The following is a 12,133-nucleotide window of genomic DNA, read 5'->3' on the forward strand; positions in this document are numbered from 1 at the left end:
GCTAGCGGTCAACAAAAGAGGTTTCAAGACTGTCTCAAGGCAAATCTTTAAAAATGTAGTATAAACACCAATAATTGGGAAACACTTGCCTGCGAGCGCTCCAATTGGAGAACAGCCTTTACCAAAGTTGTCATGGGTTTTGAAGGCGCTTGAACTCAGGATGAAAAGGAGAAACGTGCTAAGAGGAAGGCACGCTTGGCAAACCCTTACCATGATCAACTCCTACCCGGAAACCAATGTCCCCACTGTGGAAGGATGTGTGGATCCAGAATTGGCCTCCACAGTCACTTACGGACTCATTGTTAAAACCGTGTTTATGGAAGACATTCTTACTCGCCTGTGAGTGATTGCCAAAGAAGAAGAAGACCCCAGATGAACCCAGAACAGACAAATGCTCAGCAGGAAAATGGCTTTGCTATATTTTCACAGGCAGGTTTGGAGGTTTTCTGCATGAGAAAACAATTGCAAGGATTACATGCAGAGAAGCATGAGCTTCCCCCTTGCACGCACACACATATTAAGAAGCTTTTGTGTATCTCTTGAGTGAGTAGCAGCAGACAATGGACCGGATTTCCCTCAATATCCTTATCAACTATGTATCTTCACTTCCTTTGTATTGAATGATGACACCCTATTGAGCAACTCACTCTTTGGGAGAAGTTCAATAAACATACTTCTCTCTCCCAGCCAGGGACCGGCTTGGCATCATGCCTTTGTCTTGGTTTCAAGTTGGGGGGGGGCAGTTTATTTATTATCTGGCCAGATACACTCTGCAGAAGTTTGAGAATCCCACAATTATAAAAAATTCTAAGCAGAGGATGCTGCATGCCAGACAAGTATTAAAGACACACACAAAAATATCATAGAAGCAGTGCTCCTGCAGCCAGAGTATAGGGAGATCTGAGCTGTATAATTTTTTATTTTCTTTTGCGAGTACCTACACCAGTTACTGAAGGGACGCGGGTGGCGCTGTGGTCTAAACCACAGGACTTGCCCATCAGAAGGTCGGCGGTTCAAATCCCCGCGACAGGGTGAGCTCCCATTGCTCTGCCCCAGCTCCTGCCAACCTAGCAGTTCGAAAGCACGTCAAAGTGCAAATAGATAAATAGGTACCACTCTGGCGGGAAGGTAAATGGTGTTTCCGGGCGCTGCTCTAGTTTCGTCAGAAGCGGCTTAGTCATGTTGGCCACATGACCCGGAAGCTATCTGCGGACAAATGCCAGCTCCCTCATCCCAGTAAAGCAAGATGAACACCACAACCCCAGAGTCATCCGCGACAGTCAGGGGTCCCTTTACCCTTTACACTGATTACTGGCTATTGCATTTCCATGGGATGATAAATATCCCAGCAACACAGAAGCAATCTGGAACCTAGCAACACCATCCCAAACATTACTCAGAATTAGGTCCCACTGAATACAAAGAGACTTGCTCCCGTGTAAATATGCTGAGAATTGCAGCCTAAGTACATTCTCATATGTGATACACTAACAGCACAATCTTATGCTCTGGACTATTGGGTTGTTATTTTTATTTTTATTATGTATTTTGTGGTTCTATATCTTGATTTTATTCTGTGAACCACCCTGAGACACACACCCCACCCAGGTATAGGGTGGTATATAAATTCAATAAATAATAATAATAATAATAATAATAATAATAATAATAATAATGTCTACTCAGAAGTAAATCCTCCTGACTTCAGTGGTATTCTCAGATAAATGTGCACAGGACTGCAATCTACGAAGCACATTTAAGACATTTTCATTAATTTAGCGTCACAAATGAATGCTGTATATACAGGAGGAAATTTAGAAGGAAAAATGAATATAAATTCCAACGAATAGCCCATTTAAAACATTGCTGATTTAAACCTCAGGTGTGGAATAGATCCTAAGTTGTTCAATGCAAGCACAAAAGACCTGAAATCTCTTCAGAACTACAGAGCAACATTTTCAAAAGCATTAAACACTAATTGGTGTCCATCTGTTCCAAGCTGGTGGACAGCTCCTGCATTCTAGTTCTTTACTTTGGAAGACGAACTGCACTACTTTTATCAGAAATTATATTAGGAATATGCTCATATGTATTAGGGAATGTTCAAGAAGGAACTGAAGCATGTTGTTTGGACTGGAATGTAATTAGTCAAAGGCTCTCTGGCATGAAAACTCTGTCCACATATCTCTGGTGTGTGTTGTTATTCAGCAGCAAACTACCTGTGGCATTAGTCGCTATATATAAAATCACCATGTATAGTTTAGCAGTAACAGGCAGGCATGCCACAAATGCAACTAGGCAACTTTGAACAGAAGTTAAGTCCCACTGTGCACAGGACTGCAGATGGTTGAATTTATTTCACAAATCACGATCCCACCCTTCAATAACAGGTAGCAAGAACACTAACAATAATGAATTTTTTAAAAAATCTAATAAAATCATAAAGCAACAACAACAAAAGCATTGTAAAAACAGAAGGTACAATTGAGGCCTAAACCATGGGTAGGCAAACTAAGGCTCAATTGCCTTCTAAATATGGCCCGCAGATGGTCCGGGAATCAGCGTGTTTTTACATGAGCAGAATCTGTCCTTTTATTGAAAATGCATCTCTGGGTTATTTGTGGGGCATAGGAATTCGTTCATTCCCCCCCCTTCAAAATATAGTCCTGCCCCCCCCCCACAAGGTCTGAGGGACAGTGGACCGGCCCCCTGCTGAAAAAGTTTGCTGACCCCTGGCCTAAACAATCAAGTTGTGGGAGTTCAAGAGGAAAACAGAAAGAGCTTGTTGAAAAGGTGAAGGCACCAGGTGAGCTTCTCTGGGGAGAGTTTTCCAAAGACACGATGCCACAAATAAGAAGGCCCTCTTCCCAGGATGTCCCCAATACACGTCAGACAGTGGGGGCACCAGTGGCGACAGGTAATCCTTCTACAAGCCAATTCCTTCCCAAGTTAGTCCACTGCCATGCAACACTTGGGACTGAGGTTGTGGAACCCCTTCCTCTTGGTTGCCACTCAGTGGCAGTGGCTGGTACTGCAATATACCCCAACCCACCAGCCATCACTAGCGCATCACACAGCTGGCTAAGCAGAGATATGAAATCAGAACCTGCAAGGTTTTCAGAAGGTAATACTTGGATGCCTGTACAGAGATACATTTTTTCCCCGTGGCAAAATTCCTGGGAGTGCAACTTACTTGTTCCTGCTCCTATTGCTCTAGCCTTGATCAGCACCTTGACAACAGTAAGAAGAAAACTGGGGAGGGGGGATGAAAACGTTTGCAAGGGCAAGCGTCTATGAAGGCACAGTTATTCTCCGTAGCCTGATAAAATCAAAATGTGAAGTGAAATGGACTAGCGAAGATCAAGAGCAGCTTCTGGTCTAGTTAATTTCACTCTGAATGAAAACTAGGCAATTTTTTTTCTTGTAAATCCACACATTAAAAATGGCAAATGTCATTTCGTGTTATGGAGGGGACTGTGTTATTCACCTTGGACATTATCCATGGCAGACACATCAAAATGTAGTAGACATTTTGCAAAATGTGTATTGCAGCAGAGATTTATTCCTGCTTTTTTTGTAGGGTATCTGACTGACTGGGAAAAGGGCAACAATGGGTTGGGCTGCAGCAGGAGATACCCCAACACCTCCAAGTTTCTAAGAAGCAAGTATATGCAGACACTCAAGTAGAGGTTGAAGAGCTGGCATTTGTTCTATTGGTTCAATGGAGCTGAATTCAGGGGAGACAGACGTGGTTTTCTATTGTGGTAAGATGTGCCCTTTAAAACAATGGACATCTGCCAGCCCCTACTGAATTATACTGAAAATATCAGACTTGCTTCAGGTGCAGAATGCTCAATGAATTATTTGGTCGACATTTTTAAGGACCTCATTGGCACTAATCAAAGTCCAGCTATCCTTTAGTTTTCACACCACCAAATTTTGCAACAGAGTTATCAAGTTAAAAACGTGCAGAAAAACAGCAGATAAAATGTACATTTGTTAATAAAATTTAATAATAATTTTTATTATTTATACCCCACCCATATGGCTGGGTTGCCAGTAGTTAATATGCACACTCAAATGCCTATTTTATGATAAAATGGATACAAAAGTCTATATTCTAGGATAAGATGCATCAGACAAAATGCACATTTTAGGGTAACACGTACATTGGGGGTAAATAATACACATTCCTGGGTCATTTAAAAGTTAATCTACAGACTGATGCATAAACAAGAGAAAACAAGAGTTAAGAATGAAAAAATGCAAGACCGGGTATAAGCCAATCCATACACTCTTAGCTCCAGGGCATGAATATAAAAGCTCACGTGTTAATAGACAAAGCTGTAGTTACATTAAATGTGTGTTCTAGGGCATTCTCCATGTGGCCTCTTTCTTGTTCATTATTTCTAACTGTGCAAATGTTTATATAATCAATCTTCTCTGCACATGCATACAAACACTCACTGACACACCTCACTCCACTCTGTGATCGCCTCTGCTCAAAATAGTACCTATTTTAATGAGATTCCCCACCCCCCCACCCCATTACAATAGCATTTTCTGCACTTGCCCCAGGAATCATCATCGGTGTGAGTGGCTTTTCAAGCTTCATCCACTTATTGATCATTTGGCTGAAAAAAATTCAAACAGCTGTTCAGGCTCAGTGTGCTTCCGCAATTCTTTTCAGCGACCAAGTAATTTTAAAAAATAGTGTATTTATTAGTCCCTTTGCAGAATCCCCCAACATTGCATGAGACTTGACAAAGCCATTATGAAGTCTAACCAAAGGCTCTCTCTGCTAGTCTGCAGCATGAGCTCAATTTAAAATAATTCAGAAACGGATTCTGCAAGAACCCTCTTTTGTTAACATCGTTTCTCTGCATTTGGGAGAAGCTGACGAACCGACTTCATTAGACTGAGCAAAAAAGCAATTTTGAAAAGGTAACGGAAAGACAGTGCATGGAAATAAAGAATATAGAAACAAAAGATGTCCTTCTCACAGGAATTAACTTGAAACACAGAGGTAATGATTTCCTACTGGAGATCTAACTTTCCCATGTCTTAATAGGCTTCCAAAAGAAGACACATGACCGTGTCCACTGCAAATTGTCTTGGTGATCTAGAGTAACCAGAGCTTACGGGTCAAGGAAGGCATGCTCTATTCAAAATAGGAAATACCCTTCCTCAAGTATTATGGATTAGCAATTTTCTTAATTTTGTTTAGCTCACTATTTGACACAAGCTTCAGCTGAGTTCCATGAACATATTTCAGTACAACCTGAACACCAGCCCTAGCCTAGTTCTGGTTGGGTTTCATCTCAACACAATACAGTAACTGCACAGTAACAGGAAGGAATAGGAAGAACAAGCATGGATAGATCAGAGAACAATGTTGGTATGAAGTCTTGGAAGCCTCTGACCCAGGCATCCCCAACCTGTGGCCCTCCAGATGTTTTGGCCTACAACTCCCATGATCCCTAGCTAACAGGACCAGTGGTCAGGGATGATGGGAATTGTAATCCAAAACATCTGGAGGGCCAAAGGTTGGGGATGCCTGCTCTAACCAATGGACAACTATTTAGACACCCCCTGTAAGACTCTGGGAGGGTCAAACTAGCAACTCTGGTAGTAGAGCCCTGGTGCCTTGCTACCAGAGGACCTTCCAGTAGCAGACAAGGTGGAACGCCAGATTGACTCCGCTGGTGTGCCATGCAGCCCCCCCATCCAACTCACCCTCCCAGCTGGCGCTGCTGCCAGGAGGCTATTGCTATGACTGCCTCATTGGGTGAGCCCTTTTCTGTTTTAACTGTCTCTACTTTCTTTCTGACAACTCTGTTTAATCCCTAGCAAGCTGGCTACTGTCTTCTGCACTGTCAAAGAAACCACCTCCCTGAATTACTCTTTGCTGCTTCCTCCATGGCCATTCTGCTGCCTCTGAAACAGCTCCCCACCTTCTCCCCACTCAAAACTTGGGTTTGTACGTTTCTGCTTCAGCGCCTTTCTCTTCCTACCCATTAAACAGCTCACTTGATGTTTCCCATAAGCGAGAATTCCTCCTCTCCCCTGCCCATCATCTCTGTTGGGGTACAAGGCCTGGTCCCCTTCTAGTCCCTCCCTCTCGTTTTCTCTTCCCGCTGTCAGACTTTATTCTGTATGATCTGCAAGGCAAGAGTGAAGCTTCTAATGCTTATGCTAACCTGTAAAGTACATCCAATTCAGAAGATTTTTTTAATGTCTGGGGAAGGTTTTGAAAACTACAGAGTTTTGATGAAATGCCTTGTAATGAAAAGTGTTGTTTTCTTCTGTTTAATAGTTTGAAGACTACTTTAATCATTGATGAGCCACTTTTTGAGGTCTGCCTGAAAAGAAGTACAGTGGAATCTTGATTCTCAAACTTAATCCGTTCCGGAAGTCCGTTTGACTCCCGAAATCGTTCGAAAACCAATGCATGTTCTTTCAGCTTTCAAGCCTTGACTTGAGAATCACAGAATGGCTGAGTTGGAAAGGGACCACAAGGGTCATCTATTATAACCCCCTGCAATGCAGGATTTTTTTGGCCCAACGTGGATCTCAAATTCACGATACTGAGATTAAGATGCTCTACCAACGGAGATATCATTCTACAAATCAATAGGGTTCACAGATGTTTTGAATATACCTCCTTAAATATCAACAATTCATTGCAGGTTGTACTACTATAGACTGTCTGGAAACCTTGCCAGAAACTGCAGAAATACTGTCCTGCCTCCCAGCTGCCACCTTTGAAACTACCACCACAACCACCCTACTTGGAAAACCAACATTCACTCGCTGCAAAGAGGGAAAATATGGAATACTTTCCTGTAGAAAGCCAGCTCTCCAGGGAGACTTAGTTTTGTCTCTCTCCAATATACTGTTTTCTGCACTCAAGCTTTGCTTTGCCTTTTACATGGGGAGAAGAATTCAAAAACATGATTTTGCAGAATGTTACCTTGCTCCTTAGACCTGGATTTAAAGCCTGGCTTAAGCAGAAGTTAATCTCGTCTTATGCAAAGGCAGTATTGCAGCACATTCCTACAAATGTACTCCTAAGTAAATCCCGCTGTTTTCACAGGGGTTTACTCTAGGAAAGTATCTGTAATATTGCAGCCTTACTGACTCACTTCACAAGATAGCTTTGAGCACGACTGAAGTGAGCATCGCACAGATTTCACACTAAGTGTATGCAGCATTTCAATACACTGAAGAGAGACTGTGTGTGTGTGTGTGTGTGTGTGTGTGTGTGCCCATACATGTGCATGATGTATCAATTTGGAAAATGGTCCGTTTAATATTTTGAAATAAATAAAACAGAAGTGATTTAGTTGCTGACAATCAGTGGTATCCTTTAAAAAGACCTGGAACAGTTTAGCACTGGTGAAAGCACTGTAAACCCATAATTGATTAGTAGTTCCCTTCTCCCTACCCCCAGTCCCAGAAACAGAGTTCTTTAGGCAATAAATAAGGTAAGTTCAGCTTTGATACCGGGCATCAAGAGGAATGCTGTCATCATGTTATTTGAAAGGCAACACCAGAGGGAAAGCTGTACTGTTAACTGTGTCAAGAAGTTGCTCACAAACACAACAGAAAACCCATCTCAGTGGAAGGCTCAATTACGTATGTTTTAATTAGCTATGAATCTCGCCAAGCATCATCAGTGTCGTCTTTTAACCTGCAGGCACACATTATTTGACTTCCTGCTACCGGCTGCTAGTAAAACATTAGGCAGAGTGCACAGTACATCTAGAAGTAACTACTGATCACCGATTTCTGCTGATGGCATGCTTTTGAAATGCTGAAGGCGTTGTTTGGCACAGCCGCCATACATTTCAGTAGTAGCTCTCGCTGTATATTTAATTAATGTGTGCAAGCTAATATTTGAGGAATATGCACAAGCTGGAATGGTTTTGTAGGCCTGAACAGTTAAAAAATTACTAGCACTTACTAGAACACAAGACACCTTAGGAAGCTTAAAAGCAAGAATGCAAAATTGGCATTCCAGGTTTTTTGAGCGTGGGGAGGAAAGAGATCCTAATAATAGTAATAATAATAGCAGCAGCAGCAATGTTAGAAAGTAACCAATACAAATAGAGGCACGAGAATTAAATGTAGTGTTGTCAACCAACAGCCTCTAGTGTGTGTGTGAGAGAGAGAGAATTCAGTAGAATGAGTATCCTTTTCCGTTGACAATAAAAATTAATGTCCTATATAGTTGGCACATAATGTTTAATTATATAGCACAGCAAGGCGGAGGCACTCAATTGACACAGATCAGAAAAGATCTAATTCCAGGTGCAACTGGAATTTATTAAGCAATAGAGGATCACTTGCTTCATAAACACTACTTTATTGAAGTAACTGGATTCCCTTTCCTTTGACCCATGTATAAGTTTTTGTGGCTGTTATCTGTTTCTCCATTGGTTGGTTGAGTGGCTCTTTCCTTATACATCTTTTAATACAAGCATCAGAACTCTCCCATGAATGTGAAAACTACACCATGAAAACACACCAGTTCCCAGGATAGCGCAGCCATTCATATTTAAGAAGGAAACAACCTACTACTAACGCCGCAATCGTCCACAGCGGATAGGCAGCACACGAACTCCAATGGCACGTTAGTCAACTTTTGCAGCATGCAAATGTTTTCACTCGATCAATAGTCCACATTCACCGTTGTAGGCAAGCTTAGGCCATTGTGAGCATCTCTGCTGCAAGCACGCCAGTCCTTCCATTTATGAAACCCATGCTGGGAAACATGATTGGCAAGGCAGGCATGCCTACAGACAGGAGGACTGATCAATGTGTTTCACTAGCATTATCTTTAGCAGGGACATGCTCCCCTCTCTTTGGAAGCCTGCTTCAAAGAATTCGCAGAGCAGAAGATCTATCAGCACCACCAAGGAAGGCAAGGATGACCCATTTCTTTCAGTTTGCCAAAGGATTCTTGCTCTTGGTACAGGATGAAGCAGCCCATCTACAATGACACAGCAAGGATGTAGCAGCAAAAAAACCCAAAACCGTGCAGGCTTTCCTCCTCTCCCTTTGATATCCATTCAGCATATTCTAGGCCCGTGTTCCCTATATGCCAGAGGAGACACTTCAGCAAGGGATATGCTGTTAAAGCAAACTTTTGAGCCAGCAGTTTTTCCTCCGTTGTCGTTGCAGTTCGTAAAGCGCCCCACCCCTCACCGCGCCCTCGACACTGGACCCAGAACAACGCTGTTGAAAAAGAACCACAATCCTTTACAGAGAAGGGTCCCACCCTTAACAAGTGGCTCTTTCAGACTTCTTAATCTTGCCTTGCCCTTAAACCACATTAGGACCGCCCTTGTCTGCGCCGAATAACTCATTGTTTTCGATTTGGGGAAGGAAGGAAAGAAAAGCAATGCATCAAAGCGGGTGGGGGATGACAAGAACACTTCTAAAACATAAGTTTTTTAAAAATGCATACAACGCATACATTTAGGCTTAAAATCCAAGGCACCATTTCTGCACGGAGAGACGTAGGGCTCCTTTTTTTTTTTTTTACTCCCCTTCCTCCCCCGTCCACGATCATTTACTTCCTATATCCAGATTGCTCTCCCCCACCCGCTCGACCCTCCCAGTTTCTTAAAGGCGGCTTTCCCCACCCCCACCCCACCCCTCCTGTGCGCGCTCGGCGATTTCCGCCTCGGCAAAGGGGGAAGGACGCAGAGTTGGTGGGGGAACCTACCTTTTTGTCTTCCTTCTCGTCGCTATGCCTCTTCTCCGGCTGCTGCTGCTGCTGCGCGCTGTCACCGGCGCTTTCCCCTGCCTGCCCATCCTGCTGCTGCCGCTGCTGCTGCTGACAGCCTCCAGACCCCTGCGCGGTGTGGGGGATGGGCTCCGGGCACGGAGAAACTCCCCGAACATCCATCTCCATCTTCCAAGCCGCCGGATTTGCAAACAAAAGCAGCCAAGGAGAAAGAGACTTTCCGCCACCCCGGCGTCTCTCTCCCTCTCCAATCTCTCTCTCTCTTAGGATTTGATTCCCCTTCCCGGGTTATGCGCGTGCATTTATTTGGCTTGGAGAATAGGAAGCCGAGGGGCACACTCACATGGTTCCTCTCCTGCACCGATCCGGCGCCTGCGATCTCATGCACAAACACAGACTTGAGATCCTCCGGACTTTTGCAGCCAACGTGTGCGCCTCGCTGTCTTGCCGGCGGCGGGTACGGTGGCCTCCAGCCGCCCCTTAGCAGCGAAAACGCCCGCGAAGCGCGCGCGGCCCCCTCCCTGCCAGACCCAACTCCCACCGTCCTCCTCCCTCGGCGAGGATTAGAGACTTGGTGGTGGTGCTACTACCGCCAGCCGGGGCTTCCAGGCCCGGGCAAGCCTTTTGCATGGGTTTCCCTTCCTCCTCCGACGCTGTTTCTCTTTCTCTTTTTGGAGAGGCGGTTAGGGGAGCCTCTGAATGGAGAAGTTCGAGGCGGCGTGAGGGAAGGAGAGAAGCCGCCGAGGGGCTTGGGGAAAGGGGAACTCGGGGGTATCCTGAGGAGAATGTCGAGGAAAAGTTAAAACGCCTCTCGCGCGCGCAAACGCACCGCGCGCGCCCCGCCCTGTCGCCACAAGGACCCCAAGCAGGCGCGCGTAAAGGGAGCCGCTGGTTTCAGTCCCGAGTGGGGAAGAGGCGCGCCCCCCCCGCTCGCTCCCTCCCCCCCCCCACCTCTTCTAAGCCTCTGTGTCTCCTTGATGCTAATCTCCGCGCTGTGCCCGCGCGCGCGCTCCTTTCTCCGTGTATCTATACCTATATGCGCAACTGGAGCTCCCTCTCCAGACGGCCAGCGCAGCGCATGAGGAACTGGAGTAAAGGGCGGGCGTGGGGGGGGGGGAGCGCGCGCGGGTGAGAGAGAGAGAGATGCCCCCCTCCCCGCGCACGCGCGGCTTGATGAGCTCTGGTGATTGATTCTTCAGATTAATAGTTGCTGTTTCTGAAAGGAAGGGCGAGCCCAAGCTCAGGGGCTTCTTTGGAATGCCAGCTGTGAAAATGTTGAGTCACCAGGATGGGCGCCTCTGGGCATGTGCAGAGGGCCTCTCCTCCTCCTGGGACTCTGTCCCCAGAGAGTTGCTCCGAGGTGGTCTCATACCTACACTTTAAAACCTTCCGTTTTACAAGTGTACCCCCCCCCAAAAAAAACCCAGTGAAAGAAGCTTGTATGGTAAACGTAAAGGGACCCCTGACCATTAGGTCTAGTCGTGGCCGACTCTGGGGTTGCGGCGCTCATCTCGCTTTATTGGCCGAGGGAGCCGTCGTACAGCTTCCGGGTCATGTGGCCAGCATGCCTAAGCCGCTTCTGGCAAACCAGAGCAGCGCATGGAAACGCTGTTTACCTTCCCACCAGAGCGGTACCTATTTATCTACTTGCACTTTGACATGCTTTCGAATTGCTAGGTTGGGAGGAGCTGCGACTGAGCAACGGGAGCTCACCCCGTCGCAGGGATTCGAACGGCCGACCTTCTGATCGGCAAGTCCTAGGCTCTGTGTTTAACCCACAGCGCCACCCGAAAAGGTAAAATGGGATGCAGGTGACACTGTGGTCTAAACCGCTGAGCCTCTTGGGCTTGCTGATCAGAAGGTTAGTGGTTCGAATCCCCGTGATGGAGTGAGCTCCTGCTGCTGTCCCAGCTCCTGCCAGCCCAGCAGTTCGAAAGCACACTGGCGCAAGCAGTTAAATAGGCACCGCTGCGGCAGGAAGGTAAACAGCGTTTCTGTGCACTCTGGCTTCCGTCACAGTGTCCCGTTGCTCCAGAAGCGGTTTAGTCATGCTGGCCACATCACCCAGAAAGCTGTCAGTGGACAAATGCCAGCTCCCTCAGCCTAAAAAACGAAATGAGTGCCGCACCAAATAGTCCCCTTTGACTGGACTTAACAATCCAGGGCTCCTTTACCTTTTTACCTATATTAGAAACAAGTGGGGAGGGAGAACAGTAATTGTTTTTAATTTGGATGGGCATTTGCACCTGGAACAAACATCAATACCACAGCGTGGATAGCTTCATTGGTGCTGATAATGCCAAGGTTGCAGGTTCAATCCCCATGTGGGACAGCTGCATATTTTTGCATTCCAGGGGTTGGACTTGATGACGCTCAAGG

At 45.7% G+C, this 12,133-nt stretch overlaps 1 protein-coding gene across 4 annotated transcripts in view; it reads right to left on the reverse strand.

Moving 5' to 3' along the window:
- RBMS3 (RNA binding motif single stranded interacting protein 3) overlaps nucleotides 1-10,665 on the reverse strand; it is a gene marked incomplete at its 3' end in the record, with an annotated part of 773,357 nt that extends 762,692 nt beyond the window's left edge. For all 4 annotated transcript variants that reach the window (XM_081164680.1, XM_081164679.1, XM_081164681.1 and 1 more), the window contains exon 1: nucleotides 9,734-10,665. In XM_081164680.1, coding sequence (XP_081020806.1) covers nucleotides 9,734-9,922 — 189 coding nt within the window. In that variant the 5' untranslated portion in view covers nucleotides 9,923-10,665. The remainder of the gene's footprint in view (nucleotides 1-9,733) is intronic.
- Nucleotides 10,666-12,133: the final 1,468 nt, after the last annotated feature.

Source organism: Podarcis bocagei (genome assembly GCF_964188305.1).
Source record: "Podarcis bocagei genome assembly, chromosome: 12".
Classification (NCBI taxonomy): Eukaryota; Metazoa; Chordata; class Lepidosauria; order Squamata; family Lacertidae; genus Podarcis; species Podarcis bocagei.